The 26,551-nt window shown below is 37.8% G+C and overlaps 1 protein-coding gene across 1 annotated transcript; it reads left to right on the top strand.

Annotated features, from left to right (window-relative positions):
* The first annotated feature begins 1,716 nt into the window (after positions 1–1,716).
* jdp2a (Jun dimerization protein 2a) lies at positions 1,717–25,785 on the top strand. Its single transcript, XM_039651076.2, has 4 exons — positions 1,717–1,934; positions 20,022–20,239; positions 22,029–22,133; positions 24,847–25,785. The coding sequence occupies exons 1-4, from the start codon at positions 1,844–1,846 to the stop codon at positions 25,003–25,005; spliced, it is 573 nt and encodes a 190-aa protein (XP_039507010.2). The 5' UTR covers positions 1,717–1,843; the 3' UTR covers positions 25,006–25,785.
* The last annotated feature ends 766 nt before the right edge of the window (positions 25,786–26,551 follow it).

The following is a 26,551-nucleotide window of genomic DNA, read 5'->3' as shown; positions in this document are numbered from 1 at the left end:
ATTTGCAAAAACAGATTTGTACATTTTCATAAATCGTGTGCATATTTCAAGAAGTAATATCAATCAAACTGCAGTTGGGTTGTTTTTATTAAGTAATAATAACTTACAAAATTTAAGTTGATTGACAGTCTGTTTTTTGTATATTAAAAGTTTGTGTTTTCAGATAACTCCACATTCATGACCAACCAGGGAACCAATGGGAACCAAACGGTCCAAGGTCCAAAAGACAGTTAATAACAGTTTCAGATGCAGCTTCAAATGTCTTTAAACGACACCAGACGATGAATAAGGGTCTTATCATGCGAAACGATCGGTTATTTCAAAACTTATTCCAAAAATGTAACTTTTCTAAGGACAAATGCTAGCCTTGCTCTATTCTGAGAGGCGCGTTTGTAACGTCACGTAATACGTAATTACGTTCAAAAGGTCACGGGCGATGTAGCCGGAAGTACTAAGAACTATTAACATACATTTTGTCTAATCCAAACTGTCTCTGAGGAACAAAATGCAAAATGAGCTGCAACTGTCCCCGGTCTAAGCTACATAATCAAAGGAAAAGATATTGTCCTAGGAGCGCGGGGCACAACGTAACGCAGGGCTAGTTGTAACACACTTGTTTTAAATACTTACACACATGCTGGCATGACGAAACTTGGTGTATTTAGCCTACTAGTTGCCAGTCCAACACTATATAGAGAAAAAATGCACTAAAATTCCGAAATCTTTGTAAGATATCACTGAACATTTGTTTCACTATAGCAAAAGTACATTTCTTACTTGCGTTAATTTTTCATCTCTATTTTTGTGTTTATTTAAAATTAGACAAATCTGATATTATTTTAATCTCCAATCTGTTGTTTAACAGTTGATATAGTTCTTTAATGCTTAGCTAACTAGCATAAGACACTGCAGGGTTTAAACCCCAGTTGTGCAGTAGTTGGGGCATGTTGTCACATTGCGTTACAATGTGCCCCTATTAGAAATATGCTATTATATTCTACACTTGTATGGATTCTATTAAGAAAACAAGAGAAACATGTAAATAAGGACTGAGAGTCAATGTTCAGAAATGATTAATTATTATTTTGTTTTGAACTATGCTGTATAGCTGTGTTTTCCGGTGTGTTTGTTGTCAAACTCAAAAATTAGTATTTTAAATTATTAAAAATGGCATTTTTTTATATGAAAAAGTTAATAATTGTATTTAATTAAGAAAATATTTTGGTTTGACTTGTATATTTTTTGATTAGATGAGATAGCATTTTAAGCTGTCATATTGTGATGTTACAAAATGTGCCCCTCACATGTTACAATGTACCCCACCTATGGGGCATGTTGTCACATTTCACTTCCATTCTTTCAGGGTAAATCAAGAAAAAAGTAGCCACACTGTATTAATAAAACGAAACCACATAATTGTACTAGACATGTGGTAAATTAATGTGGGGTAAAAAAAAAAAATCTCTAAACCCTAAGTATATTTATACACAAATTGACAAAGTCAAAAAGTGTTTCGTTGTGCCCGCTCTCCCCTATTTATTTGCATTCCTGAAACTGCAGCCACCAGCATTGCAGGGTCAAGCCATAAAACCATATCCATCAAAAAAAAAGAGCATTAGCTACTGACGAACGAACGGCTAGAAACGCTCCTGGGACGCTGACGGACGGGGAACGGAATGTTTGTTTTCTGGTTTCTAAGGGGTGGAGCGAGTCTCTGCTCCTCACTTCTCCACTTCTCCATGAGTGTTTTCCCTGCAGTTCATTTCTCATCCTCCCTGCTGACGTCTGACTTCCGCATTCCTCGCTCTTCCCGATCAGGGATCAGCGCTCGCGACTCGAGCTGATGCAACGATTCCCGCTCTTCAAGATCTACTCGCGACCTCCAGCTGACGTCACAAAGGGACTCCACTCGCTCACCCCGAGACCGAAGTCAGGTAAGAGGCCAACTTTGACAACTTTTGCACGGCTTCGAGTCCTAGGCTCTGCATTTCTCCTCGGCGGTGTCTCAAAGCGCAGAGAGACGCCTAGCGGAGCGCGTTTTTGCGCATCGGACGCGCGCAGGAGCATTCATGGACAGATTCAGTGATGCGCAAAAATGCTGTCTATCTAGGGAACTCGCTTGGTTTTGGGACACAGGCCGAGTTTGGTATGCAAGCACAGAATGTACATTGCAACATCAGCAACGTGCGTGTTTATTTAATAATCAACAATAGATTGTGTTGCATCCAACGCATGCATGCGTTATGCAACTTAATACCTCTTTATTTCCAAGTTTGAACGCATTTCTCTCAGGCATGTCCATCTCTAGTTGTAGCCTACATGGGGAATGTTCACTGATGGGACAGACAGACTCACTCAACACTGAAGTTCGTGTTACATAAGAGAAACTTCCGCTTTGAGATCATTTTGAGTCACTGTAGGGCGTGGTGCAAATGCACATTCAATTTACCTTATCATTTCACTGTATTGTCCGGTGTCACTCACGATACATTAAGCTTGTAACGAAACGGATGCATGAGTGGTAATGGGCTGCAATAGTGTAGCCTAAACGCTAACTTTTTTAGATTCAAAATGTATATTTAAAATGTGTGTTCAAGTGCGGTTTTACAGTAACATGCAGTTGGATATATCCATCACCCGAATGTGGCGTTAGTGTCTCTCTTCGCCTCAGTTTATTTAAAACATGATGTAAAAACTTTTCACATTTGCATGTTACATCACAGTAAAGTTCAATGAACTGGTGCTCTCTAGATCATCAGCATGTTCAGCTGTTCAGAAAAGGGTTTCACTTCCACTCAAAAAGAAGTGGGCGATAAAATCTGGAAGCAGTGTGTGAAACTGTTTCTCATTGCATAACACTGCTATTATAACTGCATGCATAATGCAACGAAATGACACTGACCTTTACAGATGTAGGAATGTAACATGACACACAGCTCATATACGCGTAATGCTGTGATTAATAACTCCATGTCACTGTCAATGAACACGATGATATCAGTGTGCAATGCATTATGACGCTCTCGGGCATTAACTGTGTAAAATGATCTAAATGTATTGATATATTCGTTAACATTATAAAATGTGTTTAGTGTTAAACGTGCACGTTGTAACATGCTGCTATGAAATGACTATAAACTATTGATTAATTAAACAGCACATGACCTCAACGCATTTTAAGATTTATCTAAAACACACACACGTTTAAAAAAAACTTTAAATTGATGATTGAAAAGGGTGTCCGTTCGGAAGTGTCGTTTTTAGGATGATATAAATGACTTTTATAATTACAAGCAGGGATAATCACTCTCTAAATCTTTGCCTTGTTGGACTAAACGAAACCTCATGGTTCATCTTTAGATTTAGAAATGCTGTTAAACACGACTCACATGAAGCGACTTACAATCAGATTGTTGCTATGCTAACATATGATACTGCAGCAAGCTTATCACTGTAAAAAAATATGTTCATGAATTGAATTCACAACATTTTTTCTGTTGTCAAATCAACTTATGCCTTGTTCACACTACATGAATTTAAAGGCCATGGTGCAGGTTTTTTTTTTTTCTTTTTTGGCAATTTTCTAGTTGGTAATAAACATTTAAACAGTTATCCATTGTATCTGATGTTGTAGGGTACTCAAAAATTAAAATATAACACGGAAAAGTGGGTGAAATGTTAGCTTTTAGCTAAAGCTAAGCGAGGATTCTTATTTCTCCCACAATGCATTCCATGACGTCACATGAGGCACTCGCTGACTGTTGGACGACAGACAGCCCCGCGGCCCGCCTACCATTTTGAGGGAGAGTGATACGAGGAGTTTAAGTTAGCTAGCTAGTGAAGCAGTGACACTGACAGTGACATATTTATAAGTAAATATAGATAGATAGATCTTCCGAAGCTGGGTGCAGTTTGTCAAGATTAGGCGAGCAGATTTTTCAGCTAAGTTAACGTTAGCTCTGTCGCCGCCTACTCGAGAATATGCAGCGCGCATTTCAAAGAGGAGGATAACCACTCAGGGGATGCCAAGATGGTCTTACTTCACTTGGATTAAAGAGTGAGAGGAATGCTAAATTACTTCCAACCGCACTGCCGTCTGTGAACGCAAACCTCTCTGCTTGCCCTGTCCCGAGGTCGAGAGAAACCGTCTGCCGCAAGCGAGAAATTGCCACGGTAAGCATCATGCTAACGTTAATGTTTACAAGCTGCATGTTAGCTAGCTCTGTGTGTATTTTGTATAACTACCGTGTTCCCTTTGACATAATAGCCTCCACTACAAGCACGATCACTATGACATTAGAAGAGCATTTTTCGTGATGCACGAATTTGAGCCAAAACAAAATTGCCCAGAAGTAAATGTCCATATTGTCATGAAGGCTTCGTGGCTAGTGTTTGGATCAGTGGTGATGATCATCAAGCGGCTTTCGCAATCGTGTGTTTGCGTTTTGTTATAACGTTAGACTGCTACTGTTCTCTTTTTCATTGACCGTGTCGTCAGGGCTGTAGTGGAGGCTAAATGCAGTTTACCTGCTGAAATTAGGTCAGAAACAGTTTATCCACTTTTCACTTCAGAGTTTCGCTAAGTTACCTCTCAGTAATTCACTACCTCACAGAGTTTATGTTACTAACTTTACCACGTGTATTACCACTAGTATTGTATAACATTTAATAGTAACATTCAAATCATCAAATATGGTCTGCATTTTTTTATTTATTTATTTTTTAAAACATTTAGTAGTGCATATTAGGGTCCAATGGGTAATCTCCCTGGCAATCTCATAACATTCTGTTTACTGTTTATGTTTGCTATAATTAATATGCAGGACAATTTCATGTTTTTCCATCAGTGGCAATGATCTTTATACAGTATTATTATTATGTCTGCAGGTTATGCAACATCATTAATGAAGGCCCTTCGGGAAAGCTACACCAATTCACCTGCGGCTCTTCGAGAGGTTAGCGCCAGTTTGTCCCCATCGCCCCATCGCCACATCCTTCAAACAGGTTCCTGAGGAGGCCGTCAGCCTCTACCTAGCCCGGCAGTCACGCTTCAAGAACCTAATTTCACATTATTTTCTTTCCACAGACAAGTCCAATGGTTTAGTTGTATTTATTTATTTTAGTTGTTAGTTATCTTCTTTCCTTCTGTCCCTGTCATCTCATTTAGTGGTGGTTTCCTGCATTCTGCATGTTTTGTTTTTTTCTTTGTGTGCTGTTTCTTTGGTTTTACTTTGCACAAAATCATTACTTTTTTTTCTTAGGCTATTGATTCCCGTGATCTTGTTTATAAATTCCGATTCAGCCATTAGCCTACCTTCGTGATCACGCAAAGCGGTCTGGAGAGGCGGTCTGTTCAGAATTACAACCAACATAAAATATAAGTGTGCATGTTTGTGTATTAATTGTGTGTGTGTGTGTGTATATATATATATATATATATATATATAGACACACACACACACACACACAATTCATTTATTTAAATGGGTTAGGGTTATGTGTGTATATATGCATAGGCCTACATAAATACGTGAATATATATTATAAATAATATATACTTCAGGTTACCATAAGTTAGCTAACTTTAATGAAGAGTTGGTCATGTAAGCTATAGCTTGCTGCAATTAATGCATTATCTTCCAATAAGCATTAACTAAAACTGGCTACATAAAATGTACTGACTAGATTCACGAGAGGTCGGCTAATGTGTGTAAAAGTAAAACAATACAGTAATTTCATTAATTTACCAGCTCCACGACACGCGTTAGTTCCTCATTCCAGAGTTCCTATATGGCGGTCTATGGGAGTGTCGTAACTCTCTCTCTCTCTATGGCTCTCTGGACAACACTATTACAGGCTAAAGATTTTTTGTATAGAGTTGTTTACTTGAAACCTGTGTCTTTGTTCAGTAATCTTTGTCCTTGTTCAGAAAATGTTTAGTAACCATTACAAGCAATGCCAATAAACTGTTTTATTCTTATAAAAATTCATGTGTTCTGTGTACTTTATAACATTTTGAGGGCAACTGGGTGATGACAACAGAATAAGCAATTATATTTTTAAATTAATTTTCATCCAAACGAGGCGATTGAAAGCCCTGATAGGTCTGGTCACGACTTTGGAATTGTTGTCTGATGGTTGAAACCACACGAGAGGCTTCTTCTGCTCTTGCTTAAAACACCATAAGCCCAGCATATAGCCTGTCTGTATGCACTGTACTGGTATTGCCTAGGGATAAGTAGGAAAGATTCTTAAGTTTTAAACTCTGTAAGTAGGTTGGAAACGTCTCTGATTCATGTTTATTGTGTATGCAACACATCTCCTGTCACCTATAGCTGTTGTTCATGAACATACTCATGCGTGCTGGTTTGAAGGGGACCATTATCTTGCATGAAGTGTGAGTATGCTATGTGTAGCACAAATGGATTCAGGCATTATGCCTCATATCCAGAATGCTGGATATGTACACGTTACATCTGTATCAGTATATTTAAAGTAGCCTGCCTCCTCTGTATGGATAGAAAATTGTTATATTATAAGACACAAATTCAGATAGGCTTCTCATAGCCTGTTTTATTACAGGTTTGAATGAATGAAATGTCTCTTCTGTATTAGAAAAATAAATATATAATTATTTTAGGTTTGAATGAATGAAATGTCTCTTCTGTATAAGAAAAATAAATATATAATTAAGAAATAACTAAAATAAATACCTCCAAATGTAACAAAAATAGCTCTCACAAACTTACAAAAACGAACTAACAAAATGTATCTAGTTTTCTTCCTCCTTATCCTGTTTTTCTTCCTCATGCTTGTTTGCCCATCTGATCTTTCCCAGAAGTTTTTTGAAAACCAGGACATTTTCATAATTAAAAAAATAAAATAAAAACAGCCAGGACAGGACGTGAAAACAGAAAATGTCCTGGTAAAACAGGACTGTTGGTCACCCTAACCAAGTCTAAAGTCAGTGGCGCGTTGCGTGTACTTTCAGATGCTATTTTATCCGCATGCTTGCAGATACAGAGTGAACAACGCGCATACACATAGTAGATGATTCTCTCATTTACACAGATGCATTTTACTTTTTACAAATGATGCATTATTATAAGGAAAACTATTTAAACACGAGGGAAATCATTGTTGTGTTCATGATGACGATAGGAAAAATAGGCATAAAGCATACACATTTGCCCAAATTGATATGCATAATCGAAGCTAATATGGGTGGGTTTGTCCCATCCCCAATGTCACTTCTATTTCTTTTACAGCCCTGACGAGAACATCGATCTCCTCGGCTTTGAACCATCAGACTTTACTGTGAACCGATTCTGAAGCGCGCCGCTGCCTGCAGCCTGCAGCTGCGTCTGCCTCATGTGACGTCATCGCCGAGTCGCGTGAAAAATAACCGTCACTAAACAAAAACTACAAAAACGGGACTTTAACACCATTTTTGAGATATTTCTAACTTCATATACATATCTTAACTGCTTTATGTACCCATTAATCGACAGTAGTGTTTAACCTGCACCATGGCCTTTAAAACGTCGGGCTGAACTGTGCGGTTCACACTATGACTTGCTCTCTGTGAAATCAGGAGTGTTCAAGTTGTTGAGCTGTTCACACACACGACACAACGTGATTGATCCCCAACAGGAGGTAACGCACTAAACCAGTTGACAACAACTCTGTCACCCAACGATTCTGTCTTGTCTAACCACGTTTTGTCATGAAAAATCGTGCGATAAAACAAACCGGAAATGACGCGAAACAGCAAAACAAGCTAATATGGACGTCAGACAGAAACTAGTGCATCAAACTGTTTGCGCGATAATTTGCTCTGAGAAAAAAAAAGCAAAAAAAAATAAAAAAAAATAACCCATTTAACCCATGCCTTGCTCTGATTGGCTGGAGCTCATGATATCACTGAGGTTGAGTCGTGCGACAGCTGTGGATATCTAGCATGCTAGATATTGTTATGGGCTAGGCGATGTGTCTGCGAGCGTCCTTGATGTGTTGTTGGTTCTTTCATACTAACAGATTGGCGAGCGTTCATCGTCCGCTAATCCCCGCGATTTGCACGGGATAACACCCTGACCTGTCGGCGAGCTCAACGATTTGCAAATCGGGCTTAAAATCATGTAGTGTGAACTAGACTTTAAGTAATTAGCCTAATGTGGTTCAGATAACATAATATTTTTAGTTTCTGATGATTAAATTAATCTCCTTCATTGTATTAACTCAATTTTTTCATTTCAATGAACTTAAAATTAAGGCAACCAGGTTACTTAATTTTTTAAGTTAAACGGACAATTTTTTTTAAATTTTTTTACAGTGTATAAATACACAGACAGCACACACACATTTGTAAAATATGTTTTTAATTAGACCGAACAACTTCTGAATCCAATCTGTAGAGGAGCTGCACGATTAATCGTTATTAAAAGATGAGATCTCGATTCAAACACACAAAATGACATCGATTTGTCTATTAAAGGAGAACTCCGGCGCAAAATGAACCTTTGGTCTAATAACACATTGGTACATAGTCAGAGACAGACAGTAATGGAGTACATTTACTTGAGTACAGTACTTAAGTACAATTTTGAGGGATCTGTATTTTACTCGAGTATCATTTTTGGGGAGTACTCATGACTTTACTCAAGTACATTTGAGAGGGAAATATTGTACTCTTCACTCCACTACATTTCTATCCATAACCGTGAGTACCCGTTACTACTTCTAAAAAAAAAAAAAAAAAAAAAATGGAAAAAAGAGGTCAACTCCATGGTTAGATTTAAATAAGAGACGAAACCATGTACGAAACAATGGATTGAGACGCAGCAGGTCCAACCTGGGAATGTGCCGACCCGTGGCCCCACCTCGCCACACTATTTGAATTTTCTGACCAAAGGTTCATTTTGCGCCAGAGTTCTCCTTTAAACTTTTAAAAAGTTTGATCACAGCAAACATTCAGATCTGATGTCTTTTCAACACACATAATGCGATAATTTCTGTGTTACAATAAATCAGATTATCACAGATGTTGCTGGATAAAAGTTTACAGTTCGGATAAACACTGATGTCTATGGTACAAGTAAATCACCTTTTGAACGTAACTTGATGCTTCAAATAAAGATTGTATCATTACATTGTTACACCAGTAGGTGGCGACACATGACTGTTAGAAAATGTTTTTGTCATTGAATCATTCGCTCAAAAGATTCTTTCAAAACCGCTTATTCATCCAGAAATAAAACAAAGAAGTCTTTAGGTGTGTTGTATGACATTAAAGACCCTGAGAGCGATTAGAGAGCTTTAGACGGCTCCGTATGCTTTCAGATCGCTACTCTGATGAGAGAGCGGGTCATTGAATCAGTCACTCAAACAGATTTGAAAATAATAATAATTCATTAAAATCAGACAGTCCAGCTTTTAATGTTGTTTATATGTCTAAGGGGTGTTTTTTAAGTGCTTTAAGACACACCATGTGTAAGTTCGTAAGTCGACAGCATTGCTGAGTATTTTCTGCTTAAAACTGCAGTGAACAAAAGACTATGGAAGCTTGTTTCCGCCACTGAATAAAAATAAATAAATAAAAAATTGCGACTTTTTATCTCAAAATTGCGAGATATGAAGTCAGAATTGTGAGAAATAATTGCGTTTTATAAAGTCAGAATCAGAAAGTCGCATTTCTGAGAAAAAAAGAAAGAATTTCGACTTTTTACATTTCGCAATTCTGACTTTATAACACATAATTGCGAGTTTATACGTCAAAATTCTGACATCTTTTCTCAGAATTGTGAGATATAAACTCGCAATTGCGAGTTATCAGGCCAATTCTAAGGGGGAAAAAAGACTAACATTTTTTTCCCCTCAGAAAATATCTCACAATTCTGAGTTTATATCATGCATTTCTGACTTTATAACATGCAATTGCGACTTTATATCTCGCAATTCTTACTTTATACCGCAAACGATCAGATCAACGTGTGATCGTCAACCAGTGGATCTCTGTGGCGGGCTCATTAGCATATTCATAGAACCGCGGCTACTAAATGAGGCAAGGGTGTCGAGTTACATTCAAGGTATTTTGAAGAATATTTTTCAAGGAAAAAAATTACTTTTGGTGATTAAAGATGAGTTTAAAGGGTAAAATTATTGACTTGGATTTTTAAAAAGATGGCAGCATTTGTTATTTTGTTTAGGCTAGTTGTTTGTTCAGTATCATCTTAGTTTGAAAAAAAGTAAAACAAAAATAAATGTGATTCTCAATTTATCCAGATTTGTGCAGCTATAATTTATAGCCTTATTAAATATTAACTCTTTAAGTCACTTTTATTTATGGGTTTTATAGACTTAGTTACTTGATGAACACATTTTCTCGATTTGTATGGATGTGTTGTTCAGCCTGGTTGTGCTGAATTGAACATGTGGACAATAGATTGATTATTGTATTTATTTTGCTTGTTGTCCATATTATTCTTGGACAAACAACATAATCAAGTGTGGCGTATTTCATCATTTGTAGCGTTAGACATGCAGCATTACTTGGATATTTACTGAAGAACGGGGCAATCAATCAATTAGAGCAACACTTTATCTGTAATAATGGATCAAAACATTAATATAACATGTGGTAACGGTCACAGCGGAGAGAGCGTCGGTTTGCACGGTCTGAACTAAAGCGCTCTATAGAACTTTCCAGTGAAAATCTAAACAAAGAGAACAGTGTTTTATTCAGTTTATTTTTCCAAATCCTTCATGCTGTCATTCCCTCAATACATACTTGTCTGGACTGGTCGGTTTTATTTGGAAGTGTGTTAAAAGTTTCAAAAGATGGTGATTTTTTTTTTTTACTGTGGAAATCATTTTTCCATTGGGGCTTTTAGTGAGATGCTTGAGTCTGTGGTTCTGTCGACTGAAAAGGCTCACACACCTTCTGAACATGAAACACGCTTGATCACATCTGAAAATGTTCCTGATGAATATATTGCAGACGGGATTCAGTTAAGCATCGGGTTATTCAGTGTTTGCCTATACGGGAATATAAGCTTGCTGTATTTTGTGAGTATTTTTTCTTTGAGGTTGTGGGTTTTTTTAGTGTTTTTTGCTGATGGGAACTTTCTGGCAAATACTAAAGATCCCTCCATGTCTGTCTGGTATTGTGTAGCCTTAATAGTGATACATAGACTTTTTTTTTAATTTTTAAAATTTAAAAATTTTTACCAAATCAACAAAATGTTCAAAATATCCATTTTAAACAAAGATTTTTTCTTGGTTATGTGAACGTTTAGGGAACATTCCGTTTCATCATTCTTATGGAATGTTACTTTTGAATGTTCTCTGAAACCAGTTGTAACATTTAAAAGCATTAAACAAACGTCCAACTAAAATGTTTCTTAAAAAAACCTTCCATGAACAATTTTGTGCTAACGTTTTTGAGAACATTATTAACTTTGAACAAACGCTATTATTGTTACTGGAAGTACGTTTGTCCATATCTGTGAGAGAACCGTGTCACATCTTGTTAATTATTGACAAGCAACATGTGCAACTTATTCCATACCCTAATAATTAGGGTTGGGCATCGAGAATCGAGTATCGATTGGAACCGAGACTAACTTTTCGTTTTTCCCGGAATCGTTCAAAAGTTAAAATTTCGATTCCTAGTTTCGATATTCACAAAAAAAAAAAAAAAAAGTTTCGATATCACAGTCCGCCGAGCGGAAGAAGAAACCGCTGAACAACACCAATGAAGAAGCGTCTACTGGAAGTGTTGGCATAACCACGCAAGTCGAACATGAGTACCTTACGTCGGCGATCCAAAGTGTGGCTTCACTTTTCTAAAAATAACGAAATCTCGGCAAAATGCAAAATTTGTGACAAAAGGAGAATTTTTACAGAAGGAGTATTTCCTTCAGAAAGGCCGTTGGTTAGCAAGGTTAGCTAAACTTTTTTGACCCTGCCTCTTAAAAGAATCGGAATCGAGAATCGTAAGGAACCGGAATCGAAACAAGGAATCGGAATCAGAATCAGAATCGTTCAAATTCAAACGATACCCAACCCTACTAATAATAGTAAACAGAACACTCTTCATCAACAGAAAGTCAATTCAAAGAGACAGTCAATGTAATGTAAAACAACACTGCTTAGGCTTCACTGTATCCTAATAAATCTACTAAAGAGCAGTGATTGACTTTTTTCTTTGTCTTTTGTTGTTTGATTGACATTAATGACAGCATTAGGTTTATTAGGCTACTGTCACTTTAAGACCGAATCCCAATATACTGTTACACATGCGACTTATTTCCCATCTGTTTATGTTACCTCATGACCGACGGTGTTTAATAACTCTTTTTATCATCGACAACAGACTGTATTTTACCACAATTAAATTGTCAAACAATCAATCTAGCTGATTTAAATGTCATTTTTTTGATTTTTTTGGAGGAATGAAAGCGCAGATCTGTGAAGGAAAGAAATGCACTAATATCGCACAGCTCTAGTTTCTTGCCGTCATAGTTTTTGTCGTTGCAATGTCTCCACTCCACACATACGTTGCAAATGTATTGTTCTTTTCAGACACCTTTACAGAGACCACTGATTAAACTGTATAAAGCTGTTATCAGGCGATAACGATCATCATCTGATCAATCGATCACGGATCACCTTAAAGGGATAGTTCACTATGAAATTAATTTTTGCTATGTTTTATCTTACCTCAAGGGCATCCAAGATGTAGGTGTCTTTGTTTCCACTGTATTTTCAATTTTGATATTTTGAGGTCAAACTGTTCATGTCTGTCAGTCATATAATGGAGGTCTATGGTCACCACCTCAAAGAGCATGCACAGAGAAGTCCAAATTAAACATGATTGAATGACTCGTAAACGTAAGTAAACATTGATGGCCTAAGACACGAAACGAGCTGTTTGTGTGAGAAAACGAACAGTATTTATATAGTTTTACGTCTTGTAAGCACAGCGTCTTACCTACAATATTTTTTTCTGTGTAAACAATGAGTGACGTACACGCGCGAGAGATCACTTCCGGTGCGCCCTCTCCCTCAGATCACTTGGACGTCACTGTGATTACACGAGGTAAAACGATATAAATACTGTTCGTTTTCTCACACAAACCGCTCGTTTCATGTCTTAGGCCATCAATGTGTACTTACATTTACGAGTCATTAAATCAAAAATCATTAAAACTTCTCTGTGCATGCTCTGTGAGGTGGTGACCATAGACCTCCATTATTTGACTGACAGAGAAGAACGGTTTGACCGAAAAATATCAAAATTGAAACTACTGTGGAAACAAAGACACCCACATCTTGGATGCCCTTGAGGTAAGATAAAACATATCAAAAATTAATTTCAAAGTGAACTATCCCTTTAAAATAAATTTCTACCTAACTATTGAGTTTATAGTCATTTAAATACATTTGAAAGTTAAAATTAAAGATTGAATCCAAGCTAAGGTCATGTGTCCACCAAAGGATTACCCCATTGTTTTCAATGGAAGCGTTTAGTTAAAAATGCCACGAGACAAATACCACACCGGCAGTGGTGGAATGTAACGAAGTACAAATACTTCGTTACTTTACTTAAGTACATTTTTTACGTATCTTTACTTTACTTAAGTAGAATAAATAGTGCCTACTTTTTACTTTTACTTCGTTACATTTTGCAGCAATTATTCTACTTTCTACTCCACTACATTTCTACAACTTCTGTTACATTTTCGTTACATTTCCTGATCAGTTTTTCCCCTGCCAAAACGTCATCTGACCGTCCGTTCGTTGCACGTTTGTCTCACCAGTGACGTTTGGTTGCCATAGATACAGTATATCAACCCGGTCACACTAAATGCGTCTCACACGCAGTGTGTTTATCGTGCAACTCATACGCGAAAATTTGTTTTTACGTGCATAGGAAACACACCGTGTGTAATATATGTTTGGTTTGGTTAGGATTATGGCAAGCCAAGAGGTTCAGAATTACACCATGAAAGAATCGCGTTTACTGCCAATAGTAAGGATAAGCATGATATTGTCTAATTGCAAGCTTGTTTCAGAAATGGTGACATTTTTTTCCATCATTATTGAACATCACTATAGGAGTAGGCTATTAGGTTGAATGAGTTAGAATTAAATGTTTTATTAATCATTAGAAAATAGACATTAAGATAATAAATTGTTATGCAAGTACTTTTACTTTTAATACTTAAAGTACATTTAAAATAAAGTACTTTTTACTTTTTACTTAAGTATGGTTGTCATTGTGTTACTTCTACTTTTACTAAAGTAAATATTTATCTGGGTATTTGTACTTTTACTTAAGTACTGAGATTCAGTACTTCCTCCACCACTGCACACCGGCCACATACAAGCAAACAACGACAATAACAAACACAACAACTTACCAGAGCATGTACTTTACATCACTCAGAAACTAACTCTCTGTGAAATCAGATATCGGAAACACTTGCGCAGATTTTCAGAAGTTTTCAGCTGGCTAACAGGCTATGGTGGACACGTGGCCTGAAGAGCGTCAAAGCCATATTTGTGACAGAAGAGCTGAAACTTTGTTTCCTATCAAAAGTAACAGAGCACAAAGCTTGAGAATATTGGATGGTCTCGCATCAACTGAAAACGGCATAAACTTAAAGTTATCGCTTCATCAAAATCAATCGATTAAAAACGAGAAATCTATATATCGTCTCGTGTCCACGTGTTTACCTCCTACAGTTTATCCACACTGTGCACAAAATAGTTGGAGAAAATGTGCAGAGAAGCACCCATTAAATGCATTTTATCATGAAATCTAGTCCTCCTTTAAAAAGACGTATTTCTTCTTATTTTGTATTGTCAGCCTGGCAAAAGTCTCCTGCAAAAGTAACACTTCTCAAATAGTGCACGACGAGTAATGTGCTTAAGTTAGTATAGTTAAAGCGATAGTTCACCCCAAATCGAAAGTAAGCGCTGACGTACGACACAGAAGCGCTGTTACACTACGTGAACTCACTCGAGGCCCACAGAGAAGGAATAGTTGAATAAAGTTGTTATTTTTGTTTAGTTTTTTTTTGCGAACAAAAGTATTCTTGTCGCTTGATAAACTTAAGGTTGAGCCACTGTCGTCACTCGGACTATTTTAACGATGTCTTTAATACGTTTTCTGGGCCGGCAAGTTTCAATCCCGTAGAAGCCTATGGAGGAGTGATCCAGCTCTCAGATCTAATCACAAATAAATGACTAACGTTTAAATGTCTAACGTTCAGTATGAGCAATGATAGCTTGTCTGGGCAAAGACTAATGAAACTTCCAGAGTCGTAACGTGTGTGTGTGTGTGTGTGTGCCATGCAGAGGCTCACATGTGGCAGTGATTTCTGGTGTCAAAGTGAGGGCGTTTCTTCAAGAGGCTCATTCATGCCGGTCACTTTCTGCAGTTCATCTCTCTGTAAGAATGGAAAGACTTAATTTTCTTTAAAATAGTTCTTCTCAAGCTGTAGAAAGAACATCTGAAGGGTTTTTTTTTTTTTACGTGAGGCCGTTGACATTGTCCTGTTGCTCTGCGGCCACATTCCTCTCGGCTGACATGGAGAACTCAGATTGGGACGGAGGAAACTCGGGCAGCGGGCGGATCTTGGCTCGGTTCTCACTTCTTCTCTCCGCGGCTTTGAGGAGAATGTGTCTGGGTCTAGTTTTGTGCCTCGCGTAAAAAAAAAGGGGGGGGGGGGGTCTGTAAGTGGCCGTATTATACACATGTAAGCTATTGAATATCTAATGTGCAGAATAGACAGTGCATGGGCACACTGAACATGCGTTCAAACCATAACTGGAGACTTGTGGAGACTGGTTGGTTAAAGAGCCCCTATCATGGATTTTTGAAAATGACTGTTCATATGGTGTGGACTATAGCCAGTGCCGATCCTGACCTCCCTGGGGCCCTAAGCAAAATTCTGCTAAGGGGCCCTCTACCTGACCCGTGACGCCGTGACGTGAGCTCATTGATATCAAGAATTAACTTTTGTACAAGTGAACATGTAAGTCCTGATCAAAAATAGACATTGGTAGATAAAAATGTAACTAAGGGGCCTTACTAGTAAAAAATAATCAAGAATTCACGTTGAAAATAGTAAAAAAAAAAAAAAATGATATTCTTAATATCAAAAATACATAAACTGTGAATGAATAAAAGCTAAAATGGCTTGCCATGGCATGTTAAAGTTTTTTTATTTATTATTATGCATGTTGAAGCAATTCTTGATTTATGGTTATTATTTACTGAGGGATGTGCATCCATATTGACCAGTATGTCCAGCTTATCAACATTTCAAATTCAATATAGCCTATATATCAATAGTCAATCAATGTCAAATTGTCAATATTGCTTTCCATCTTGCATAATTAGTGCTGCTGCAGTTGTTTAGAATGTTTAACTACACATTGACTGAGACTATATAATCAGTTTCTTGTTTTAAAAGTATGTATGTATAATGTGTACTTTGATGAGAGGAGTGCCATCATTTCCCGCCCATATATTGTACAGTATGTCCACATATATTTCTGCTTGAAAAAATGCGCGTTTCATTTCGTGCACGCGCATATGAACACGCATGATAGCCTACACGCGACGCGGTTATCTTTTCCGAGCTGCAGTAAACAAACACCGTTGCGCAACTTGCACTTTGTTGTTTATCAAAAACAAACGTAATAAATAATTGTATTTTACTCTCACTTTTGTCAGTCAGGCACAAAGAGAAGTGATGCAAGAGATGCACTGCCTGTCTGCCCAGCTAGGTCAGCAAGACCGAAAAAACACAATAGAAATGCACATAAACTTAACTTTACTTTGCTGACTGACATCAAACTTGGAGAGAAGAGAACACAAGTTTACCTAAATGTTGTTCCCGCAATTCACTCTCATGTTTTTTCTTCTTTCTCTTATCGTGACCAGAGGGATAGTTTCGCTTCATTTTGTCAACATTAATTGACGCGCTATGACACGAGGAGGGGGAGGCGGGGCCTTGAGTAATTTGCGGGGCCCTACGCAGCTTGCGTAGTGAGCGTATAGGGCGGATCGGCTCTGACTATAGCTCTATGGGAATGAAAACATCCTGCAAAGATTTATATCTGAAAGTGCACCGTATATAAAGTTATTGTCTTTCAAAGGTGAGAGTCGACTCTGAGTCTATATGAAATGAATTGTTTTTGAAACGAGTCATTAGCTGTTACATCGTAACGTAGAGAGGTCATTGGCCGCGCCCAGTTACTGCGTGCGCAGACGGAAATGTAAACTTGAAGTCTACAAATTCAAATACTTGATCATAGCATCATGTCGAGAAGACGCTGTGTTCCACAATGCAAAGATTGTTCAGCCACTTTGTTTTCATTTACAGGGTCGAGCATGTGAAGAATCGGTGGTTAGAGTTCATATTTGCAACGATACCACAACAGTATAGCCCGATTGTGTTCTGATCATTTTAATGACGAATCGTTCAAAAACATAAATGAATTCAAATGTGGATTCGCAAGCGGTTGTTCCTGAAGGAGGGCTCAGTACTTACTTACCCGGGATCAGCTTCCTCCTTCGAATCACAACCTGTAAGTATTATTAATAATTGTTGCTTTTATGGGTTTTGAACGGTTTCTCAATGTCAAGGATACTTCCTTGGCAGGACGGGTCCTTCCAAGTCATTTCCTTCAGAGGCTAGGCAAGGGTCCTCTTTAGCATTCGGAGAACACGTAAATGGAACAGGCTAGCAAGTGCACGTCATTGCGTCATTACATCAGTGAAAGGTCCGCTTCGGCGCTGCAAAAATCATAGTGCTGGTGTACTGCACTGTTTGTTGACAGTCCTTATTTTGTCTTGTCAGTCCTCATAGAAATAAATAAATAAATAAAGTATAAGGGATAATGTACCAGGCGGTTGTTGTAGTGAATACAACCCCGCAAACTCTAAAGCAGAGGGGTCTTGATTAAATCAGCCTGAAGGGGTTGTACCTACCAAACGGCTACCTACCAAATAAATCAATAATTTGACACAAAATATTTATTTAAAAAGGAGTTTATTCATTCAAAAACGATTATATTATACAGAACTAGCACTACGTCCATAGCAACATGATCTAGCTGTTAAAACACATGCAATGGTAAAATATGTGACCAACAAAAAAGGCTATGATGTAAAAATTAAAAAGTTAATCACCAGTAAAAGGGAACAGCTTTAAATCCCCTCAGCAAATTTGAGCCGATATGTTAAATAGTTTAACAAACATTAAATAAATGGCTAAACTGAAATTATACTTGCTTACATTTGAAAGCATACTGCCGTTATCACTCCGACTCCGCTAACGGTTGACATTTTTTGTTTTTTGAACAAGATAGCAAAGCTGCGCATAGGATTGTGGGTGGTTTAAGAGCGCGAAGGCTACACATATGCATCCTTTCCTGTGTATGGGATATTTTCCGAATGAAGGACTCAGTCCTTGGTTGAAATTCTGAGGATCCTCGACATTGGAACAGTCCTTCGACGGACGTCGATGACGTAGCATCCTCGAAATTCCGGCTTCCGAGGATCCTTCCTTGACATTGAGAAACGCCTATATGTGTGTGCGCGTGTATCTGTGTGTGTGTAAGTTACGCTCAGCGCAGCTTCTAGGTCTCCAATGTAAATTTTTTTTAAATATGTGAAATGTTTGTCGCTGTTATAGGAGTTGTCATAAAGAATAGAGCGTCTTGTAGCACTGCAGTGCTTTATCAATATGTTAATGCGTTATGCTAACAAACAACTGACTGGGTCTGTCATCTGACCAATCATGTTAAACTGTTTTTGGGAACTCCCAAAACAAAAATAGGAACATTTCAAATGCTATGATAGGGGCTCTTTAAAGTACCCCTAATGTGCTATTTCAAAGGTTCCTGATTTCATCTGACGGTGTCTGAAACAATTCGATCAAGACCCCTAAACCCTAAGATCTCTAAACCCCTCCTCTCTAGAGTCTACTATGCTCTGATTGGTCAGTTGGCCCAGTCTGTTGTGATTGGTCTACTCTGCACTGATTGCTCAGATAGTCTGTTGTGATTGATCTACTATGCTCTGATTGGTCAGTTGGCCCAGTCTGTTGTGATTGGTCTACTCTGCTCTGATTGGTCAGATGACCCAGTCTGTTGTGATTGGTCTACTCTGCTCTGATTGGTCAGATGGCTCAGTCTGTTGTGATTTGTCTACTCTGCTCTGATTGGTCAGATGGCCCAGTCTGTTGTGATTGGTCTAATCTGCTCTGATTGGTCAGTTGGCTCAGTCTGTTGTGATTTGTCTACTCTGCTCTGATTGGTCAGATGGCCCAGTCTGTTGTGATTGGTCTACTCTGCTCTGATTGGTCAGATGGCTCAGTCTGTTGTGATTTGTCTACTCTGCTCTGATTGGTCAGATGGCCCAGTCTGTTGTGATTGGTCTACTCTGCTCTGATTGGTCAGATGGCTCAGTCTGTTGTGATTTGTCTACTCTGCTCTGATTGGTCAGATGGCCCAGTCTGTTGTGATTGGTCTACTCTGCTCTGATTGGTCAGTTGGCCCAGTCTGTTGTGATTGGTCTACTTTGCTCTGATTGGTCAGATGACCCAGTCTGTTGTGATTGGTCTACTCTGCTCTGATTGGTCAGATGGCTCAGTCTGTTGTGATTTGTCTACTCTGCTCTGATTGGTCAGATGGCCCAGTCTGTTGTGATTGGTCTAATCTGCTCTGATTGGTCAGTTGGCCCAGTCTGTTGTGATTAAAGATCAGAGTAGACCTATCACAACAGACTGGGTCATTGACCAATCAGAGCAAAGTAAACTCTCAAAAAGGAGGAGCTTAGAGAGATTGTACTAATTCTTTCATACACCGAGAAAAGAGCTGATGCTGCAAATAGAATTAAAGTTTATAAAAAGATATATTAAATGACTGATATTCAAGAGATAACTCGACTTCAATAGACGGCTCATTAGTCTCACATGCAGAAGTGTGTTTGTGTCCTCCAGCTGTGGTCAGGGGTGTTGATGACGTGATGCCCGGACAGATCCCGGACCCCTCGGGGACGGCGGGCGCTCTGCCCAGTCTGGGCCCTCTGGTGGGCATCTCTGCCACCACACTCACCCAACACCTGAAGTACGCCGACCTCTACAACCTCGGGGCCATGCTGTCGCCTCTACATCTACTGGGGAAACTGGGCAAGCGGCCGCACCCCATTAAAGCAGAGGTGAGCTTCTTCATGCTTTAATCTGAGGGCATTTGAACAGCACTTCATTTACTTGAACTATATAATCTGCAGGCAAACTAAAAAGTGGAGCTGTAAACTGCTTTGCTAAAAATCTAAATTGACCATTCTTATTTTTTTATTGAATATTGCAGTGTTTATTATAAACAAATCATTGCTTTAGATCTTTAATCAGAATAACTTCCCCTCCCTCTTGCAGCGACATCTCTTCTCTTCTCTGATGTTGGCATCACATTTGTCTCTAGACTACATGTAAACATGCATATGAGCTGTTGAATTTTTTTTTTTTAAGTTTTAAATAAAAAAAATAAATATTGGAGTTTGTTTTTACAAGAAAATCTAATTTCAGTCTTTCTACTTAAAAATTTTACATTTTACCATTTCTTTGTAATTATTTGTATATTTGATAAGTAATTTCTAATTCAAAACTGTTTCAAAGTAAACCCAGCACCAATTTTCCTTCCAGTGTATCAGCCAATCAGAAAGCTTGATGGTGCAGCTCTTTCTTTACAGGTGTGTGAGTTTGGAGCAGCACTGCCTGACCCGTGTGTACCTGGGAAGATCAGGCAGATCTGTGTGTGTTTGTGCAGTCAGTGTTAAAACATATCGGTGGTGGTGTTTTCTGTGCACTTATCAAACTGCACTGACTCCATCTAGTGGACAGGCGGTCACTGCTTCAACTAAACAAACTGTGAAATCATAAAAACAAATTTATATAATGAAACATAAAAGCAAAATGCCATCTGGCCCAAACTATATCAGGCTATTTTTGCAGTGACAGTGACCTCTACATTGGTGATATATAGACTATCAGGTAAACACAGTATATGGTCACACACTTAAAGCTGCACTCACAGTAAACTAAAGGGTGGTAAAGTGATACTCATAAATATTTATTTTATTATAAATACTGGACTGTAAATATTTTTATTTGAGATATAAATATTTTATATCGGACTATTTATTACATTTTCTGCCTTTTCATCGAGTTTGATATTGGCGATGTTAGTAGCGTGTTTTTCAAAGCATAGCTCTATAAAGAACAGAGCGATACGTGTTCATTTGAGCAGATGTTGCTGACTGAACAGCTGCTACTGTTAATGCAGACTGACTGAATGTAATTGATTAAAGAAGTTTGTATTATACCCTTGTACGTGACTTGTGCGTTATTTTTTACTATTAAACGACAAGCATTTCATAATCGCCATATGTTCAGGCTCAGTTTATGTGATCAGTAAAACTGATTTTTTTTTTTACTAGTTATACTATAACGTTTTTATGCTATACTGTAGCTTTCATTCTGCAAAAGTCTGTTGATATTTCAATTTATTAATGCATTTCACAATTTGATGGCAAACAGGAAGTTTTTTCACTCTAGCCTGCAGAATACTATGATTACATTTTTACTTTTCTGTCCTTTTTTTGTTCTTCTTTGATTTAGATAACATGTTTATATAAATTCCAACCAGAAATGAATAATTATCAACAGCGCTTTATTAACAAAATTAACAAAACACTTTAAATGCATGTATGTCACCTAGTGATCAAAAATGATAAAGCTCTTAAAAATTGTCAATAGTCTGCAACTATATTTGTACTCTTACAATACTCTTTTCTTTCTTTATTTTTTTTAAATATTGCATTCAACTTCCTTGAATTTAAAGGTGAATATTGAATGTTTTAAACAGGTTGCCTAAACAAATTACCTTTAATGGCAGATTGTAGGAAATTTGGCAGACTCATTAAAAGCCTTCATTTTTGCTGTTGCCAGAAAGATGAAGAGGAAGACCGGAGGAAAAGAAGGCGAGAGAAAAACAAAGTGGCAGCAGCAAGATGTCGAAACAAAAAGAAAGAGAGAACGGAGTATCTCCAAAGGGTAAGTGGTTCATGTGAAAGAGTCAACATGCAGAGCCAACGGGATAGTTCACCCAAAAATGAAAATTAGCCCATGATTCACTCACCATGAAAACATCCTAGGTTAGACATCCCCTTCTTTCAGACGAATACAATCAGAATAAAAATGTCCTGGCTCTTCCAAGCTTTATAATGGCAGTGAATGGCTGTTTCTGTTTTGAACTCCATCAAATTAATCTGCCTATCAAAAAAGTGCATCTCTCCATCATAAAAGTGCATCTATCCATCAAAAAAGTACATCTATTCATCATAAAAGTGCATCTATCCATCATAAAAAGTACATCTTTCCATCATAAAAGTGCATCTATTCATCATAAAAGTGCATCTATCCATCATAAAAGTGCATCTATCCATCATAAAAGGGCATCTATTCATCATAAAAGTGCATCTATTCATCATATAAGTTCATCTATCCATCATAAAAGTGCATCTATTCATCATAAAAGTGCATCTGTCCATCATAAAAGTGCATCTATCCATCATAAAAGTGCCTCTATCCATCATAAAAGTGCATCTATCCATCATAAAAGTGCATCTATTCATCATAAAAGTGCATCTGTCCATCATAAAAGTGCATCTATTCATCATAAAAGTGCATCTATTCATCATATAAGTGCATCTGTCCATCATAAAAGTGCATCTATCCATCATAAAAGTGCATCTATCCATCATAAAAGTGCATCTATTCATCATAAAAGTGCATCTGTCCATCATAAAAGTGCATCTGTCCATCATAAAAGTGCATCTATCCATCATAAAAGTGCATCTATCCATCATAAAAGTACATCTTTCTGTCATAAAAGTGCATCTGTCCATCATAAAAGTGCATCTATCCATCATAAAAGTATATCTTTCCGTCATAAAAGTGCATCTATCCATCATAAAAGTGCATCTGTCCATCATAAAAGTGCATCTATCCATCATAAAAGTGCATCTTTGCATCATAAAAGTGCATCTATCCATCATAAAAGTGCATCTGTCCATCATAAAAGTGCATCTGTCCATCATAAAAGTGCATCTATCCATCATAAAAGTATATCTTTCCGTCATAAAAGTGCATCTATCCATCATAAAAGTGCATCTGTCCATCATAAAAGTGCATCTATCCATCATAAAAGTGCATCTTTGCATCATAAAAGTGCATCTATCCATCATAAAAGTGCATCTGTCCATCATAAAAGTGCATCTATCCATCATAAAAGTACATCTTTCCGTCATAAAAGTGCATCTACCATCATAAAAGTGCATCTGTCCATCATAAAAGTGCATCTATCCATCATAAAAGTACATCTTTCCGTCATAAAAGTGCATCTATCCATCATAAAAGTGCATCTGTCCATCATAAAAGTGCATCTATCCATCATAAAAGTGCATCTATCCATCATAAAAGTGCATCTTTGCATCATAAAAGTGCATCTATCCATCATAAAAGTGCATCTATTCATCATATAAGTGCATCTGTCCATCATAAAAGTGCATCTGTCCATCATAAAAGTGCATCTATCCATCATAAAAGTACATCTTTCCGTCATAAAAGTGCATCTATCCATCATAAAAGTGCATCTGTCCATCATAAAAGTGCATCTATCCATCATAAAAGTGCATCTGTCCATCATAAAAGTGCATCTATCCATCATAAAAGTGCATCTTTGCATCATAAAAGTGCATCTATCCATCATAAAAGTGCATCTATTCATCATATAAGTGCATCTGTCCATCATAAAAGTGCATCTGTCCATCATATAAGTGCATCTATCCATCTTAAAAGTGCATCTATCCATCATAAAAGTACATCTTTCCGTCATAAAAGTGCATCTATCCATCATAAAAGTATATCTTTCCGTCATAAAAGTGCATCTATCCATCATAAAAGTGCATCTGTCCATCATAAAAGTGCATCTATCCATCATAAAAGTGCATCTATTCATCATAAAAGTGCATCTTTGCATCATAAAAGTGCATCTATCCATCATAAAAGTGCATCTGTCCATCATAAAAGTGCATCTTTGCATCATAAAAGTGCATCTATCCATCATAAAAGTGCATCTATCCATCATAAAAGTGCATCTATCCATCATAAAAGTGCATCTATCCATCATAAAAGTGCATCTTTGCATCATAAAAGTGCATCTATCCATCATAAAAGTGCATCTATCCATCATAAAAGTGCATCTATCCATCATAAAAGTGCATCTGTCCATCATAAAAGTGCATCTATCCATCATAAAAGTGCATCTGTCCATCATAAAAGTGCATCTTTGCATCATAAAAGTGCATCTATCCATCATAAAAGTGCATCTATCCATCATAAAAGTGCATCTATCCATCATAAAAGTGCATCTGTCCATCATAAAAGTACATCTTTCCATCATAAAAGTGCATCTATCCATCATAAAAGTGCATCTATCCATCATAAAAGTGCATCTGTCCATCATAAAAGTGCATCTGTCCATCATAAAAGTTCATCTTTCCATTCTCTCTAAGATACACTTTTATGGACGGCTATTTACTGCCATTATAAAGCTTTGAAGAGCCAGGACATTTTTTAATATAACTCCGATTGTATTTGTCTGATAGAAGAATGTCATATACACCTTGAGGATGAGTAAATCATGGGGTAATTTTCATTTTCGGGTGAACTACCCCTTTAACGTGCCTCAACTCTTCCGTTGAAGGAATCTGAACGCCTAGAGATGATGAACTCGGAGCTGAAGTCACAGATCGAGGAGCTGAAGCACGAACGACAGCAGCTCATACTGATGCTCAATCGCCATCGGCCCACATGCATCGTGAGGACAGACAGCATCAAGAGCCCTGAGAAAGAGGCCGAATGAGAAGGATCACACATTCCCATGTTACTGTTTACAGGTTAGCTCTTCTGCTGACTGAAGCACTTGGCTCAAAGCACTTGGACATTTTAAGGAAGAGAAAATGGCATTCGTTCTCTGACCTTCGAGGTTGGTGAGGTGCGACTAAACAAAGCAACAAGAGAAACACATCGATGGCCTCAGTATTGGGCTGTGTGTTAGTTACGAAACTTTTATGGGATTGTTTTTCTCCTGTAAAACTTTTTTTTGTCATAAAGTGCCTTGTTTGTTTTGGTCAGTTTAGGAAAGAGTTGTGTAAAGTTTGTTATGACTTCATGAAAACACTCATCGCACGCCATGTAAACTGGACGATTCTTCATGGACTATCCCACCGTTTGCTGCCTTCAGTTGGGTTTTTTGTTTTTCTGACGCAGGCGTCATGTATGCACATATGTATGAACTGTTTACATCTTGCCAATTTATTATAGTTATCTACTATATATATATGATTTTTATACTTCCTGTACATGGACTTATCACTAGACGTGATACATTTTATGCAACAAACAATTTCATAACCTCTATTTCTGTGACTTATTCAATTTGTTGTACAGCTGTGAAAACTGCAAGCAATTATTAAACAAGTGTTTTCCAAATGTTTTTTTTTTGCCATTATCAAAAATGTTTTTGAGTTGGACAACCTGCAGCCATTTTCCATTGTCATTTTTAGTCAGAGTACATACATAAAATAAAACACAGAAACCTACAGTCCAACTCAGAATCATAATACACTATGTTTGATTGGAACTCTTTGGTCTCTGATTTATGTGTCATTGAGTGGTGAAAGATAGTTTTTGCTGCTTCCAACTCTCATGGTGTGTTCACGCGAATAGAGTGTCTACGGAGCCCCTCTAGTCCCACTTTGGTAAAAAAAATTAATTATAACTATCTTGAGGCCTCAAGATAGTAACTCGTGGCCTCAAGATAGTAACTCGTGGCCACAAGATAGTAACTCGTGGCCTCAAGATACTAACTCGTGGCCTCAAGATACTAACTCGTGGCCTCAAGTTACTATCTTGAGGCCACGAGTTACTATCTTGAGGCCACGAGTTAGTATCTTGAGGCCACGAGTTACTATCTTGTGGCCACGAGTTACTATCTTGTGGCCACGAGTTAGTATCTTGTGGCCACGAGTTAGTATCTTGTGGCCACGAGTTAGTATCTTGTGGCCACGAGTTAGTATCTTGTGGCCACGAGTTACTATCTTGAGGCCACGAGTTACTATCTTGAGGCCACGAGTTACTATCTTGAGGCCACGAGTTACTATCTTGAGGCCACGAGTTACTATCTTGAGGCCACGAGTTAGTATCTTGTGGCCACGAGTTACTATCTTGAGGCCACGAGTTACTATCTTGAGGCCACGAGTTACTATCTTGAGGCCACGAGTTACTATCTTAAGGCCACGAGTTACTATCTTGAGGCCACGAGTTACTATCTTGAGGCCACGAGTTAGTATCTTGAGGCCACGAGTTACTATCTTGAGGCCACGAGTTACTATCTTGAGGCCACGAGT

Source organism: Pimephales promelas, chromosome 15 (assembly GCF_988280905.1).
Source record: "Pimephales promelas chromosome 15, fPimPro1.hap1.1, whole genome shotgun sequence".
NCBI lineage: Eukaryota > Metazoa > Chordata > Actinopteri > Cypriniformes > Leuciscidae > Pimephales > Pimephales promelas.
This window is presented reverse-complemented; position numbering and strand designations above follow the sequence as displayed.